Source organism: Squalius cephalus (genome assembly GCF_949319135.1).
Source record: "Squalius cephalus genome assembly, chromosome: 15".
Taxonomy (NCBI): domain Eukaryota; kingdom Metazoa; phylum Chordata; class Actinopteri; order Cypriniformes; family Leuciscidae; genus Squalius; species Squalius cephalus.
The window spans coordinates 36,167,268-36,184,251 of NC_137136.1; the positions used below are offsets into that span (position 1 = coordinate 36,167,268).

The window sequence follows — 16,984 nt, forward strand, 5'->3', positions numbered from 1 at the left end:
ATATAGAAATTGCTAAACAAAAGCTTATTTGACGAGGCAGTATATTCTACAGTAAAAACTGTACCCAAATCTACTAAACAAAATGTTGTCTTTCATATTTCACCTGACTGTAACGTTGTTTTCATGAAATACGCTTACACACGCTTAAAATGATGATAATTAAGTGTAAAGATAGGTATTACTGAAAATATTTGGTGTTTGGGGTGAGGATTGGGGTTGATCCATTTATAAAGTAGCTGTTTTTTATTTATTTTTTCTGATGTGCACAAATAAGCGACAGGTATCATAAGATTTTCTTCTCCATGTTCCTTTTTTTCTATTCTTTTATTCGTTCATGCATGTAATAATGAATGAATGAATGAATGAATGAATGAATTTATGTATGACTTGTGCAATAAATAAATAATAAAAAATAAAAAATACGATAGGCTATTGACTCGCGATCTTCGCAGTAGGCTAGTGAACGCACCGGAGAAACGCGCATTTATTAGGCTACATAGTTTTTTTGTTTTGGATGGTTTTGTTTAGAACCAGCTGTAAATGTAAATATATTTCACATTTTTTAGACATGTGAGGCGAGTAGGCTACGGTCTGGTTGATGATCTCCAGTTCAAGCACCTTATGTTGTGATTGCTAGCCTATATTTACTTTAAATCCAGGAAATTTGTTAATGAAAAAAATATTAAAATTAAGATACAATTGATACAAAACGAAATTCGTTTTAAAGAAAGGATTTGTACTTTCTGTTTTGAGGTATCTGTGAATGTTTGAAAGTCAACTGTCACGTAATATTGTTTTTTGCCAGCTGTGGTAAACAGCGCGCATCTATGCCGTTCATTCATTCATAAACAGAAACCCGAGAAGGAAAAACTTACTGTTATTCCTCAGCTCGTATTCCTCGTATTCGTCATTATTCCTCACAGCGCTGCGTTGTAAACAAGTAATGTTCTGAATAAACTGGTGTTTTGGTTTTCTTGTGCTGATGATAGGGGCGTTCACAGGATTGCGTGGATTACCTCAGCCATTTGCGTTTGAATAGCACGCGCTCTCCGTGGGCGGAGTCACATTACATTTGAATTAGCTCTAATGAGGTCGACTGGAATCGCTCTCTTTTAATACAGATTTCACAAGATGAGAATATTTGTTTTTTATATAAATTACTTCATTAAAAAGAAGATAATTCAAGCTTCATGCCTGTGTGTCTGAATGCCTGTTTGACTGAGTATTCGCTAAGCTACAGTTCATTTTCGGACGCGTTTCAGAATGGACTACACGGACAGAGAGAAGGCAGAACTTGCTTCGTGTTTATTTTTCTTTATTTGGCAAAAAGCACAACACTTTGTTTTTATTGTGAGTATACACAAAAATAATACACATTTAACAGAATCGATTGATGTATGAAACTTGTTTTGTAAAATCAAAGTCAAAAGAGAATTTCGGGTCTCAATCAACTCATAAGGAAAAAAATCGAGCAGATCACGCCGGCGTGATCTCAGACCCCTGAGGGTTAAACAAAGCAGTAAAATGTAAGATAAAAGATGCACAGAATGAATATAAAGAGAATGTTGAAGAGAAATTGAAAACAGGGAATGTAAGAGACGCATGGAAGGGTTTGAATACAATGATCGGTAGACAAAAGAAAAGAGTTCAACAACATGAAGACCCTCATTGTCTTGCAAATAATATTAATATTTTTTATTCACGATTTGATAATGATTTTAATGATGATTTGTCTGTTAGTAATGAATTAATGATGACCATGACTCAATCACAGCCTATGATTATACAGGAGAGGGAGGTTGTCACAGTGCTTCATAAAATTAAACCGCATAAGGCATCTGGCCCAGATGGCCTGAAGGGGAAAGTCTTGAAAGAATGTGCAGCACAACTTGGACATGTGTGTACAAGGTTATTTCAAATCTTCCTGGACAATGGTTTCGTACCATTAGCCTGGAAGAATTCCATTGTCATCCCGGTGCCGAAAATACCTAATGCAAAATCTCTCAAAGACTTTCGCCCAATCGCACTCACATCTATTCTGTGTAAATGTATGGAGCGCATAGTATGTAAGGAACTGTTATCCCAAATCGAGACATGCATAGACCCCCTGCAATTTGCCTAACGGGCCAATAGGAGCACTGTGGATGCCTCTCTCACTCTTTTAAATAAGGTTCAAAATCATCTAGATAACTCAAATTCCTATGTTCGAATACTCTTCATGGATTTCTCATCCGCTTTTAATACTGTCCAACCTCATCTTCTTTTAAAGCGCCTCTATGAGTTAGGTGCTAGTAGTTGGATGATTTCATGGATTAAAAGTTTTTAAAAGGTCGCCCTCAGCGAGTTTGTGTTAATAATAATGTTATGTCGGATTGCTTGGTTTTAGATACTGGGGTACATTGACAGTATTATCTGTTGGTTTGAGAGTAGTTTTTTACATCTTAATATTGAAAAGACAAAAGAGCTATGTTTGAGAAATCAATCGAGAAGAGTAGATACCGCATCTGAATATAAACCAGTTGTCATAAAGGAAAAAACTGTAGAGCAGGTCTCGAATTTTAAATACTTGGGTACAATTATAGATGAGAAACTTAATTTTGAAAGTAATGTGGAGTACATTCATAAAAAAGCACGACAACACCTGGGTCTCCTCAGGAAACTGAGAAGCTTCAATATTAGTCAGCAGACCCTAACTATGTTATATCGATCAATGATTGAGAGTATTCTCACATATAATATTGTTTCATGGTACGGCAATCTAACATTAAAACAAAAGAACAAACTCTCACAAATAATTAATCAAGTAAATAAGATTACTAGACAAAAACAACAGCCACTTCAGAGCTTGTTCGATCATTTTATGGGAAAAATGGCAATTGCGATTTTTAAAGATAACACACACCCTCTTCACTCTGCTTTTGAATTGCTCCCATCTGGACGTAGACTAAAAATTCCCTTGGCTAGAAAAAATGTCTATAAAATATCTTTTCTTCCAATGGCAGTGATTATCTTAAATTGTACAGTGTTTTAATTGAAACAATAGAACGGCTGTTAATATTTTTAATTTTTCTTTCTTACAGTGTTTAACTATATAATTCTTTGTATTTGTGCTGTTGATGTGTGATGTGTTTTTTAAGCAGTGAATGTATGTTACAGTGTCAAAGAAAAATTTCCGCTCTGTGAAAACAGACTGGACAATAAAGTTCAATCAATCAATCAATCAATCAATCAATCAATCAATTAAACACAGTTTAAAGTTCAGAGACCTACAGAAACTGAAGCTGAATTTAAGACTCATTATCTGATGATCTCAGACAAAATATTCACACACACACACACACACACACACACACACACACACACACACACACACACACACACGGGGTGTTACTGAACCAGGTAAATTGACTTATATTTCTAGTAAGTAAATCAGCCATTTGAACTTAAATGAAAATATGATTATTAAAATTGTTAAAAACTATTCTTACCATAGTCTCTCCAGTTTATAATGTGGATCATCCTTCAGATTCTTCAGCAGCTTCACTCCTGAGTCTCCTAGTTTATTCTCAGACAGATTCAGTGTTCTCAGGTGTGAGGGGTTTGATCTCAGAGATGAAGCCAGAGCAGCACAACCTTCATCTGTGACACAGCACATATACAACCTGTAGAGAACAATGACACACATTAAGCCTATATTTAGAGATAAAAATGACACTTAAACCAAATAAAATAACAACATAATGCTGTCAATATGAAATATATACAAATATTTAGTTCATATTGTGAAATTACATCAGTTAGGATTAGGGGATTGATTATAGAGTTTGTACAGTATAAAAATCATTATTTGTATGTAAAGTCCCCATTAAACATGGAAACCCAATGTGTGTGTGTGTGTGTGTGTGTGTGTGTGTGTGTGTGTGTGTGTGTACTTCCTGTGGGCCACGCAAACAGCATGTAAATGTAAAGAATCTTCTGACATGATTTTACGCACAGAACTCCTTGTTATGTGTTTGATCACATCCATCAAACTAGCCTTTAAGCAGGCGATACAGAGCTATAAAATTTACAAACACCGCCGGCAAGTCCTGGATTCTACCCCAGAACATCTGCCGTCGGCCTGCAACATTCTATCTACCGAGTTCACGGATTATGAACGATTGCTGACAGAAAATGAGTGGATACATTTCCAGTATCACGAAAGGCCTGGATACAAAGCGTTTACAAGAAAAACAAAACTTTGTACTCACTGGAGATTTCAGGAAGTGGTCAAAGTTGTTTACAGTTCTTAATGGGGCCTTCTTCAAAACCGAAATATTTTCCACAAAACGGAGGAGGACAACTTGGACTACCGTTAATCAAGTATGTAGTGCGGATTTTAAGGACTTTGCCACTCGATGATTATGTGCGATAATGGCTCTGTGCACATGCCCCACCCCACGTTCTGTCACCGAACCCAGTCCAGGGCTATGCTGATGATGTGGTCGTCGCATCCCGAGATGAAGGCGTGATTAAAAACATGTTGTCATGCACTGACAGATTCCTGATATGGTCTGGCCTACAAGTAAAGCACTGTAAATGTGCAGTTTTCTATGAGAGGAGGAGTGGTGGCAACCGTTGGTATAGATCCAGGCCAGACCAACCCCCCTCCTTTACCATCTTAGACCAGCCACTCAGGGTGTACATTAGACATGAAACCTACAACTATCTGGGTCATAAGTTTAACATCGCTGGAGAGTGGAGTCTGCAAGTGACTGACATGGCACATCAGTTTATGACCAGACTGGATCTCATTGACGTATCACCTCTTCCTGTTACTCTAAAAGTGCAAGCAATAAGAGACAGCATTTTTTTAAAATTCAACATCTTTTTGCAAATGTCCACATTCTGCAAAAAGTATGTGCAAAATGGACAGCAAAACCGTAAGCGTGGTTAGGAAATGGTTTTGTCTAAATGCACATTCCACAAGATGTTTTATCTTTCAGAAAAGACAGGACAGGGGCTTGGAGTTGCACACTGCATATGGGAGTACACAGCCACAAGACAGTCTCACCTCACCAACATGCTGAACTGTGATGATGCCAGCGTGAGGCAGATGGCCAGGGCATCCTTATTGCTGGATTTTGAAAAACAGAAGGTGCTGCAGGCATGCGGCGGGGAAGATAGCTTCCTGGGCTTTAAAAGAAAGACTGGATGGACCGTCACAGGGATTTGGTGTGACATCAGACTGGCCAGACTTAAACGACATATGCTGGAGGACAGGCACTGACCTGAAGTGGACCTCTCACTGCCAACCTGTAGAGGTCTCTGATGCAGTCGTAGAGGATCCATCTGTCATCGTGGAAGCCAGACTGCACCATAACAACACTGTTCTCCTGCTCCAGCCTAGAACATTAAGGCAGACTCTCATGTCTATTCAAAGAGCCCAAAATATGGAGCACTGGTCCAGTCTGAAACTCCAGGGAAAGTTGGCAAAACTGCCCTGCGCAGACCACTCTGTATCACACACCATCTACAGCAATGCCACCATCAGTGAGGAGATCTTAACGTTCTGCGTAAAATCACGTCTGCATGTTCTTCCTACAAAATACAACTTATTAGTGTGGTTTCCTTCCACCCATTCGCCCTTCTGCATGCTGCATGCCCCCCCTCAACACCTGGAGTCAGTAGCCCACATCATGAACAGTTGTTCATCACTTAAAGGACTATATATTGCCAGACATGATAGACTTGTGGACCTCATTGCTGCTCAGGTTCCCTGTGTGGGTGATGAGCAAATTTTTAAACACACTACTGTACAATCTGAATGGTTTAACTCAACTGCAAACACTTTCTTAGGAATTGCTAACAGTGTCTCTTAATATATTAACTAGAGCTTATATACAGTACTATTATATACTATTCATTAACTATAAACTAATAATTTGAAAATGTGTTATTACCGCTGTGTTACTGTATACTTGTGATTAAGTGGTACTATTACTTCAAACCGGTCGCATTAAGTGTAATTGTTCCTTTTGTATGTGATGGAGGGATTCTTCTTTTTCAAAAATAACACAAAATAAACAAAACAAAGATGAATTTGACTAATAGTTAATATTAACTAATAGAATAATATTGTTATTTTTTAAGATTTCCATGGATATGGTGATATATTGTTCCCTTTCAGTCAAGAACATCAGACGTTGTCGATGTCGACTGAATGGGATCTCGGTAGGGAGCCAATTGTCTTCGAGCATGCGAGCACGTGAGCACGAGCAAATGAAATTTTGTGTGTGCGTGATTTGCATCACACACTCTGCCCCGCGGGTATAAATACGGAATTGGATGCACGCACTAGTTGATTTTTGCTTCGGAGCCGTTCGATGGTGTCTGAAGAGTGTGTTGAGTGTTTCAACGAGCGAGTGTGTCGGTGTTCTTCTGGAACAAAGTAATTGTTTGTTTGTGTTGTCGGTTGGTTGAGAGCTTCACTGTTTCAGTTCACTGAAACTGTGTTGCTGCGGTCATTCCCTCTGTGCTCCGGCACTGGTGACAGGTCCCATTTTCTGAAAGAGCAACACGGGTGTGGGTGCATTTTTTTCAAGATGCCATTCCATCTGTGCATTTCTGGGTGCGGTAAGGCTCTGTCCCCCTCTGACGGTCATGAAAGCTGCATCACGTGTCTGGGCTTACAGCATGCTGAGGCAGCTTTTGTGGATGATTCATGTTCTCATTGCGGGTATATGACCATCTCGGCGTTGAGGACAAGACTCGCCTTCGTTCGCGAAGGTGCAGTCCCCATCCCCAGACCCCGCTCCAGTGTTGCCTCTGGGTTACCTTCCCAGAGGAAGCCTCAAATGCCGTCTGGATTAGGTGACCTGAGGATTACGGTGAGGGGTAATTCACCCGGCAAAGCCCCATGGTTCCCTCCCTCCTCTCTCACGCCACAGCCGGTGAAGGCCTCTGATGAGTCTGCTGGTCCCTCTGCAGGGGACCGACCAGCAGTCTCTTTCGGTGCCCCTCCAGAGGACAGGACGTATGTCGCAGCATTGGAAGGGGAGCTGGGCTCTGGAGATGACGACTCGGCTGTGTTGCCTCCCTCTGGGAAACCAGCGATGCCCGAGCCGGATCCAGAGATGTCAGCTATGCTGAAAAAGGCCGCCGAGACGGTAGGGCTCGTGTGGAACGAACCACCTCGACCTGAAAGACGTGTACTTCAGATCTCTATCATTCCGCTCCACAGGCTTACTGTGTTCGAAGATATGAAGTATCAGTACACGGTCCCACCCTTCGAGTGCTCCATAGCCAGTTGGGTCTTCAGGTCAACTGGGAAAGAGTAATCTCTCCCAAATGCCGAGTATCTCTTTTCTAGTATGAAGATGGTCTCGGTCTAGCGCATCTCTCAAGTGAGGTGTGCCAGCTCAGTGCTATTCAGAAGTGAGAAAGGCTTCCACTGAAACTTTCAGAGGCTCCTGGGGCATATGGAAGACGCAGCCACACGGCTTCCTCATATGGAGACTGCTTCAGCACTGGCTTCACGACCGAGTCCTGAGGTAGCCGTGGCAGAGCAACACGCTCTGTGTAAGAAAACAAACACCCTGGCCTGTCGCCAAACCCTCAGCCCATAAGCAGACCTTTGTTTCCCCGGGCTAGTGGCTCCTGGAACAAGTGTCCTCCAAATGTTAGCTGAGGGGCCACGTATACAGGGCATGCAGTAACAGAGCTCTGGGCGCCCTCTGACTGCATTGGCATTCATTGCCTCGAGTTGCTTACAGTCCCTTGCTTCGAGACACTGCTGCTCAGCGAGCTTGTACTGTTCTGACAACATTGCGACCGTCGAAATGTGCTCCACTTGCATGTAGCAACTCGTCCGCCACCTCCTCGGAGTCAGAAGCTTCTAAGGTTGCTTCATTCCACCTATTTTTCTGGCCTGCTCAATCGTGCCGCTCACAAGCCTCATGACAGCCTCCGGTCCAGATACAGTGGAGACTCCATACCCAGCTGGCCAGCAGTTACGGACCACTTCGGGGCTGCACAGCCATGTCTGTTGCCCCTCCGCACTCATCCTACGCCAGTTGTTTCTTCTCTTGTCTGAGTATCCCTCGACAAAGACTCTGGCCACAGCTGGCCCTGGGCCCGCAGAAATGCGTTCCCCAGTGAGCCTTCTTGCACTATAGTACTAAAATCACGAAGAGATGGAACAGGTTTTGTTAAAGGACCTATTATGCCCCTTTTCACAAGATGTAAAATAAGTCTCGGATGTCCCCAGAGTGTATATGTGAAGTTTTAGCTCAAAATACCCAACAAACAATTTTTACAGCATGTTTAAATTGTCATTTTTTGGTGCTCAGAAAAACGCGCTGTTTTAGTGTGTGCCCTTTAAATGCAAATTATCTGCTGCTGCACGGCACAGGGGACGGAGCTTCATGAGCTCGCGCTCAGTCTGAGGACAATTTCATCTCACGGAATGATGATAATATCAAAAACTCTCAGTAACAGTGTTCATTACAACCCGGAGTTGGACAATAATGCCTACAGAGTCAGAGTGCTGTATGGAGATGGAACAGGTATAGTTTAGTTTAATTACGGTTATAACGTATTTGTCATCTGCTTGTATGTATCCACTATTAATAGCCTACAAGTTGTTGTTTCGGACCAGGTCCGAATGATGATCAAAAATATACTGATGAGTTTAATAAACTTTATTGGTCATCAGACAAAAGATGAAGCATCAGTTTTACTCCAGAAAATCACTGTAAGAGCTGAGTAAACAGTATAAGAAGTACGTACATAAAAGCATTTTCTTTGAAAACAAAATAATTCCACCTCGTCTTCAGTGGCTGCCTCAGATTTCGGGAGTAAATAGAGAGAGCTATGTGGATTAATATATCCAGCCAAACAACACCTACAACGCTTGGGAGACATTCTTGTCCGTGCAGCAATGTGTACAACTCACTGTGAACTTGATCAGGGAGGGTCTATGTTAAAACAGCAGCGTCTGTCAACACTCGTGGGCGGTGCTGTGGCTTTAGTGACGTCACTAAAGCCGCATTCTGAAAACAGGTCGTTGGGAGACACTGCTCATGCTTTATGGGGATTAATAAAAAAGGAGTGAGTGGATTTTTATCACTATATGGTGGTTGTGTACACACACTGCCAACACACATTTATGTCCAAACAGCATGCAAAAGTGAATTTTGCATAATAGGTCCCCTTTAAGTTGCTCCTCATTGGCCCAACCAACCTCCTCTCGACAGCCTTCCTGACACCTTTCTCTGACACATTCTCAGGGATGGGGCACGATGGCACCTGCATCTAGACCTTGGAAAGTTCCAGGTCTGGTTCTAGTAAGAACGGGACGCGGAGGTTCTGGTCTACCGCAAGAAGTGTAATGCAGTAGATACCATCACTTCTGTGAGCAACCTCTAGAAAGACGTTTGCTCCTCTAATAGAAGTCGAACCTGTTCGTTGAACCGAGTCTTCTCTCCCTGAGGAGATCCCGAAGATCACTTCAGTGCTCCATTTAAAAACTGCTTGTGGTTGGAGTGAGGGCTGTCCCCTCCACCTAAAAATGTTGTGGCTTCTACATTGGTGCACATCATGAGGCAGTGGATTCAAATCCAAGTGGAGTGCGATTTGATCGTCAGGTCCCTGAGGCGAGCAAGGAGATATATCCGCCTTGCGTCCCCTCCTTACCCTTTTGGGTCTTTTTCTCTGGTGCTACTGCACTGCAGAGACCGCCCCTTAGCCATCGCAGGCAGTGAGTTAAAAAAATTCAGTTTTTTAAGAAACAGTTCTTCTGCTCGCATGGTCTCCACTAGAGGGTAGGAAATTTCTAGCTTTCGGTCAACAAGGTGTGCCTGGAATTCGGGCCAGCTAACTCTCACAAGTTGAGACCCCGGTCTGAATGTGAGCCCAAGGTTTCTACCTCTCCTACAGACCAGGTGGTGAGCCTACAAGCGCTGCCCTGGAGGAGTCAGACCCAGCCCTGGCTTTCTCTGTCCGTCTGCCTCAGTGCAGTCATACGTGATCAGAGTGCAAAGTCTAGACATTAGACCAGCTCTATCTGTAATGGGACAGCAGAAGGGAAGGCTGTTTCCAAGCAGAGGTAGGCCCACCTCAAAGTGGTTGCCTTTGTGCCACCTGGGCGGTGAGCTCCTCCTAAGTGAGAGTACTCTTCCTCCTAGGCAGTGGCATACAGTGCCTCACTGAACAGATGTTGAATAGAGTTGGGGGCTGGGCAACACCTATACACATTTGCTAGAGAACTAGCATGTGTCGAACTGTTACCCCCCGGGGGCTCCCTTCACATGAAGCTGTGCACTGTTAGCACAGTTCGAAGTGTCGACTTGCTGCGACATTCCCCTCCTATGGACTGGATTTGTGCGCGATTTTGCTCCAGTTGAGTTCCCTCTTAAACTGAACCCTGTTGAGTTCCTCCATACCCTTCGGCCTCGGATGTGGCAGAGCGTCCGAAGCCAGGCCTATCACTCGTATGGACAGGTGGAACCTGTGTTAGGCTGGGTCCATATGTTGTGATCCCATATGTGTATTATTTCACAATACGGCTCCCTACGGTGCTCCCGTGTCTTCCCTCAGCAGAGCTTCCTCTGCCGTCACTGTTGGTTGATTAAACTCCCCCCTGTTATAGGCTGGAGTCATCCCAGTGACATTCCATATGTTGTACAACCTGGTCGTCTGCCCAGTCCATATGTGTATTCCCCACATGTTACCTCCCTTCGGCAGGATGTGGTTTCCGCAGCGTCCCTTCCTTCCTTGTCAGGGTAGGCTTTCCCAGTGGTCCTGTGGAACAGCAGTCGACTTCCCTGGCCTAAGACTCGCACTTTTCCGCCTCAGAGTTGCGGGGCGACTTGAGGCTTTTACCCAGGCACTGGAAGGTGGCAGCTCTAGTGGTGTTTTCCAGGGTTAAAGATCCCATTCAGTGGACGTCAACTACGTCTGACATACTCAACTAAAAGGGAAAGAAGGACTTAGTCCCTTTGCCACTATAGATGGACCACTGCTGACCGAGTTCTCACGGCTCCTCAGCGTAAAGCAACTAGTGCGTGCATCCACTTCCGTATTTATACCCGCTCCGCTGATATGGTGACAGTCCTGGTTCAGGTGAAACACACACCACTTCCCTCTTTTCAGCTGCACACACACATTTTGAAGAAATGCTCACGCTTTTACAAGGGTCTGTTTGCACAAGCATTACAAGGCAAGTTTATTTACACCAAACATTTGTAATTTAAAAAAAAACTCTTCACTGTATCCTGCAACTGTTGCCTGGTTTGTAGTTTGTCTAGTTTATTTAACTGTTAGTTTTACTTTCTTGTGGGAGATAATAATATAGTAAGATGTGAATGTTCCTCTTCAGGGAGACTCCTCACCGCTGCCTTCTACCGCCTCAAGATCTGACGGCTCACGCTGGAATCTGTCGCTGAACCACCGGATGGGGTTTAGACCAAAGATATATTGTATACACTATCTACTGTACATATTAATTCTTATTCACTCTGAGTCTTTATGGTGGAGATGATCTTACCCCAGTTCCTCCAGTTTACAGTGAGGATTCGCCAGTGCAGCAGAGAGCAGCTTCACTCCTGAGTCTCCTAGTTTATTCCCAGACAGACTCAGATATCTCAGGTGTGAGGGGTTTGATCTCAGAGCTGAAGCCAGAGCAGCACAACCTTCATCTGTGACACCACACTTACACAACCTGTAGAGAACAATGACACACATTAAGCCTATATCCAGTGATAAACACAACACTTAAAAATAAATAACATAATGCTGTCAATAGGAAATATATATAAATATTCATTAAAAAAGTTGTTAAATTACATCAGTTAGGATTAGGGGATTCAATGTACAGTTTGTACAGTATAAAAATCATTATTTCTATGGAAAATTCCCATAAAACATGGAAGCCCAACGTGTGTGTGTGTGTGTGTGTGTGTGTTAATTAATGTATCTGTAAACATTTTAAGGAACTTGTGTGTGTTAGGACTGGGAGAAAAAAAATTGACTATACCAAACTTTCGCAATTTTTTGGTTTACGATTTTAAAATATATATTTTTTTAAATTCCAGAATCAATATTGATTAAAATTAAATTGCTTTAGTTTTGTCATTGCTAATAGACGAGGTTGACAGAAGTTAGCCACTTTTGGTCCAACAGAGGTCCAAATTTGTCGTTATCTAGGAGTGTCGTAATATCCATTAGGGTTGGGCTAATGGGACACCTGACGATGTCTACAGTGTAGGGATGGGACGGTATGAAAATTTCATATCACGATTTTAGTTATCACGATTATCAATATCATCACAGTTTTGATAAAAAGAGATGGAAATGTTAAAAAAAAAATGTATATGCACACTGAAAACATTTCAACAAGTTTTATATTTGAAAATCAACAAACAACAAATACAATTAGCAGCTATATGCACTTTTTTAAGCATAAAAATTTAATTAACATTAACATAGAGCCCTGAGAGTTAGAGGTATAAGTTTTCCTAGTGCAGGTTTTAATGAACAGTACATCAAATGCACACATAAAAACAACAAAAGTAAAGCAATGTGCATGTAATAACAATACAACCATACAGGTATGTAAACAAATCAAATGAACAGCAATGATTGATTGTATGTATGTTCTCTTCTTCTAAAGAAAAGAGTAAATCAGCTTTTGATAGAAAAAAAATCGCAAATCGCAATTCTTAAAAATTGCAATACATATTGTATCGGCACCCAAGTATCGTGATAATATCGAATCAGGAGATTAGTGCATTGTCCCCCCTAGTGTGTGTGTGTGTCTCTGTACATGTGTGAGCTTAATGTATTTGTAAACATTGTGAGCGAATTGCTTAAAGTAATTGAAACTTAAGAGTGATTAAGAAGCGGATAAATGAACAATAAGGAAGGGACGTGCTTGATGATTTAAAAACACATGAGAACTCAAATCAGCACTCAAACAATGGCTTCTTGTGCCGCCTGACAGTGTGTTCCACTTCGTGGCATTGTAATGGTAACAACAAAATTACGTAAAAAATACCCATCTTGCTTCTTGTAATATTTTTAATGACTTTACACAACAGTTTGAAAATTATGTGATCGGGTCACATGACAATGGTAAGTGCTTACAATCTTGTATATTAATATATGAAGTATTTCTTATGGCTAGTTAGATTGGTATCTGCTGTACTTCATGGATTCATGTATTAAGTCTGAGTTGTTTTTATGTGCACCATCATATTACAGACAACTGGTGTAATTATGCAGTTGTGGAGACAAATGATGATTTCAAAGCAATACATACATATACATTACCAGTCAAAATTTTTGGATCAGTAATATTTTTAAGGTTTTAAAAAGAAGTCTCTTCTGCTGCATTTATTTGATTCAAAATAAAAAATAACAGTAATATTGTGAAATATTATTCCAATAAAGAAAATTTCTTTTCTACGTGAATATATGGTAAAGTGTAACTTTCTATTCATCAAAGAATCCTGAAAATTGCTAAAATTGTACACAACTGTTTACAACATTGGTAATAATAATAATAAAGAATATTTTTGAGCATCAAATCAGCATATTAGAATGATCTCTGAAGCCTTATTATGTGACACTGAAGACTGGAGTAATGATGCTGAAATTCAGCTTTGATCACAGGAAAAATATACATTTTTTTAAATATGTTAAAATAAAAAACAGTAATTTTAAATAGTCATTGTCATTTTTTTTTTGTATTTTTTATCAAATAAATGCAGCCTTGGTGAGCAGAAGAGACTTCTTTTAAAAACATAAAAAATCTTACCGATCAAGAACTTTTGAACGGCAGTGTGTGTGTTGTGATTTGGTTGCGGACAGCACTGAGCATAACGACTGACGAACCAAATGCAGTTTATTGAGAGAAAATCCAAAGTCATAGTCCATTAAAACAGGCAGAAGGTCAGAGGTCAGAAAATCAGTCCAAACAAACAAACAAATCCAGAGGGCAAGACAAGAAGGAGACAACCAGGGGGTTATTGCAGAAAGCAGGTTGTGTGACAGACCCGGGTGTGTTTAAGGGTCAGTAAGCGGATAACCTCAACTCTGGGTTCCACAAACAGAGGGAACTTTCAGGGTATGTCAGTATCCATAGCAGCTCCGGAGCAGCTTCTGTTCCAGGGTTAGTTTACTCCAGAGGTGTTCAGCGCATGCGTGCCCTATTGAATGTTAAAACAAGGTCATTTTAATTATATTATAACAATTTTATTATGTTGGTTTATGAAATACAATTTGAAAAGTAGTCAGATTTAAATGATAATTAAAATATATCCTTTTTCCATAAGAGTGTTATAAACACTCACTTCCAGCCAATGGTCACACATGGGTTAATGATATCGTCGTGAAGCGACACAAGTGCATTCTGAAGCTCACATGAGAAGTGATGCGGAAGCACAGAAGAGCAGCATTCCTGTAAGTTTCACAATTCGCTTATATCACGCTTCAGAACGTGCTGACGTGTAAGTCAAACATGAACTCATGAATGTGTGAATGTTGGCCGGAAGCAAAGGTTTATTATTAAGTAAGTTTATTATTAAGAAGCAAGTAAGTAAGTTATCAAGTTTATTATTAATGCAAGTAAAGGAACATTTTTAGAATTTTCGTGTGGACCTACCCATTCGATTTTGTTTCTATTTTCTGGATGTATTCTCAGGCTATTCACCAACAGACTAATGGCTTCTTTCAACATGAAGTGCCGGGGTAACAGTGTGAAAAAAGCCTTCCAGGACACCATTTTTTTACTCTGTGGTAAATGGTAACTGCATTTTTCATGTTTATATATATCTATTAGCTTAACAACTTTTTTTGGGGGGGGGAAGGCATGCAAATCCATGCAATTGTTAATCGATTAAATGTAAATATGGCTGAGTGGGGTCTGTTTCTTGTGTAGTCCTGAAGTCTCCGAAGTTCTCTTTGCACGCTTTCCTCCAAGGCCTTTCACATGGATTCAGTCTCTTTTTGGATTTGTTCTTTGGTGATGAGTATGTCTCTTTCTATTTCATCCTGTTCAGGTTCGGATTGCTGAGTGTCAGATTCCATCTCCTTCTTCAGTCTCTCTTCAAGTTCTTGTAGGGCTTTGCTTGCATGATGATAAGGATTGGAGAGGGTGGGGTCTGAGGTTACCCTGGTCAGATGTTTCATGCTTAGGTTGCTGTCTTGACTTCCCCCATAGTTCAGTGTGTCTTGCTTTGAAACTTGCTTTGTAATAAGGGGGTGGGGTTGCCATTATATCACTTTTATTTTCTATCTTTTCCCTAATTCCCTTAATCAATTTTACACCCATATCTCTAAAAAGATTCAACACTTCCTGCTCTTTTCTCTCTTCTCTACTCTTTTTTGCTACTATCTTGGGCTTTGTGATTCTTTTTTAGGGCTCCCATTTCCCTGCACATAGCCAAATCAGATGTTCCCTCTGCTAGCCACTTAGTGTTTAACTTTCTGGTCCTTTTTTCCCACTTCCGAGATAAGTTTTTAATAGCATCTCTACATATCGGATATTGTGATATAATCTGCTCTACAGGGGTCTCTTGTTGCTGTGACATCGAAGCCATTCCTGCAAGTCTCAATTATTTCTTCACTCAATTAATCAAATTATAATTTTGTGTTCTCAGTTTTCTGTTAAGTTTAAAAATTCTGGTATCTGTTTAGTTTTTTGAAGATACCTCAAAATGGTTTGTATTTGTACCTCAGACAATGGCTTCGGTGTCACTTCTCCTAGTCAATGTGTATATTTCGTTTCCAAATGATGTCCTCCCCCAGGCACATCAGTTCAAAACTTCAGATTATGTTCTTTTCAAACCACCAGCCTTGTGCAGTCATATCTCCTGCCCTATTTAGATAAGCAAGAGATGGGGTCAATTCCACTTCATGGCCTTTCCACATGGTAACTGAAATATTTAATTCTTCTTTATTGCAAGTTTCTAATTTTAATGGTTCAAATAAATCAATTAAAGTTTTTCTTTTTTTTTTTGTATAAGATTTTTGTTAGTTTTCTTAAATAATTTTTTTTTTTTCCTTTTGGTCTGTTAATATTTGTCTCTGTTCTTCATCATCTACGAATTCCTTTTCCAGCCAAAACTTCCTTTTCTCTCACTCTGGCCCACATGTGTTCTTATCTTCAGGCTTCAAAAAATTAAAAAATAAAAGCTCTCTTTCACTGTCACCTTTACAAATATTTTTAGTCTACTACATTGTTCATTCACACACCCGGGATTTCATTCACACAGTCACACAGCCTCACACATACAGCCGTGCACAGAGCCACTCACACACACGCAGTGCCGCTCTGACACACACTCAGAGCCACACACACACACACACACACACACACACAGAGCCGCTCTGACACACACACTCAGAGCCACACACACACACACACACACACACACACACAGTGCCGCTCTCACACGCAAAGCCGCTCTCACACACTTATTTATTTTTTCCAATTTTTCTTGTAACAAATGAAAAGACAAAGTCAATCAACCAAACTTTTGACAATATGGGCTGTGTTTCCCTATCTGGATCACAACGCTTACAGTCAGGAAAATGGCCAAATAGCCGACAAAGCCAATTTCTGGGAATATTCTTTGTTCTTTGATATCTTGATTTTTTTTCTGTCATCAAATTTTGTTTTATCATCCATTAAACTTTTTATAACACTGATTCAAAAATTATTTCTTATAAGAGTTTTAGCTCATATGCCATCTGACTATTAAAGTTTTCTTAGCCTGACAACTCCCTTTTTTACTGAGCAGCGTCAAGGCCACTCACACACATGTAACGACTTAGGGCAGACCTAATTTGACCACCTCAACTACAAGTTTCAGAACACACAGCCCAGTCAAAAAGCACTCTATCTCTGTCTCTCCATCCTTTCTAAAAATTCTGTTCAAACACAATTCTAATGCTTTAAGTTTCTTACAGTATATATGATAGTTATTATTTCTCTCCAAGT

General features: G+C 40.7%; 1 protein-coding gene across 1 annotated transcript in view; it reads right to left on the reverse strand.

Annotated features, from left to right (window-relative positions):
- The window catches only part of LOC307172569 (NLR family CARD domain-containing protein 3-like), a 108,189-nt gene that overhangs the window by 18,305 nt on the left and 72,900 nt on the right, over positions 1-16,984 (reverse strand). Inside the window, exons 11-12 of the mRNA XM_079895068.1 lie at positions 11,528-11,701; positions 3,489-3,662 (exon numbers count right to left, since the gene is read on the reverse strand). Coding sequence (XP_079751194.1) covers positions 3,489-3,662; positions 11,528-11,701 — 348 coding nt within the window. The remainder of the gene's footprint in view (positions 1-3,488; positions 3,663-11,527; positions 11,702-16,984) is intronic.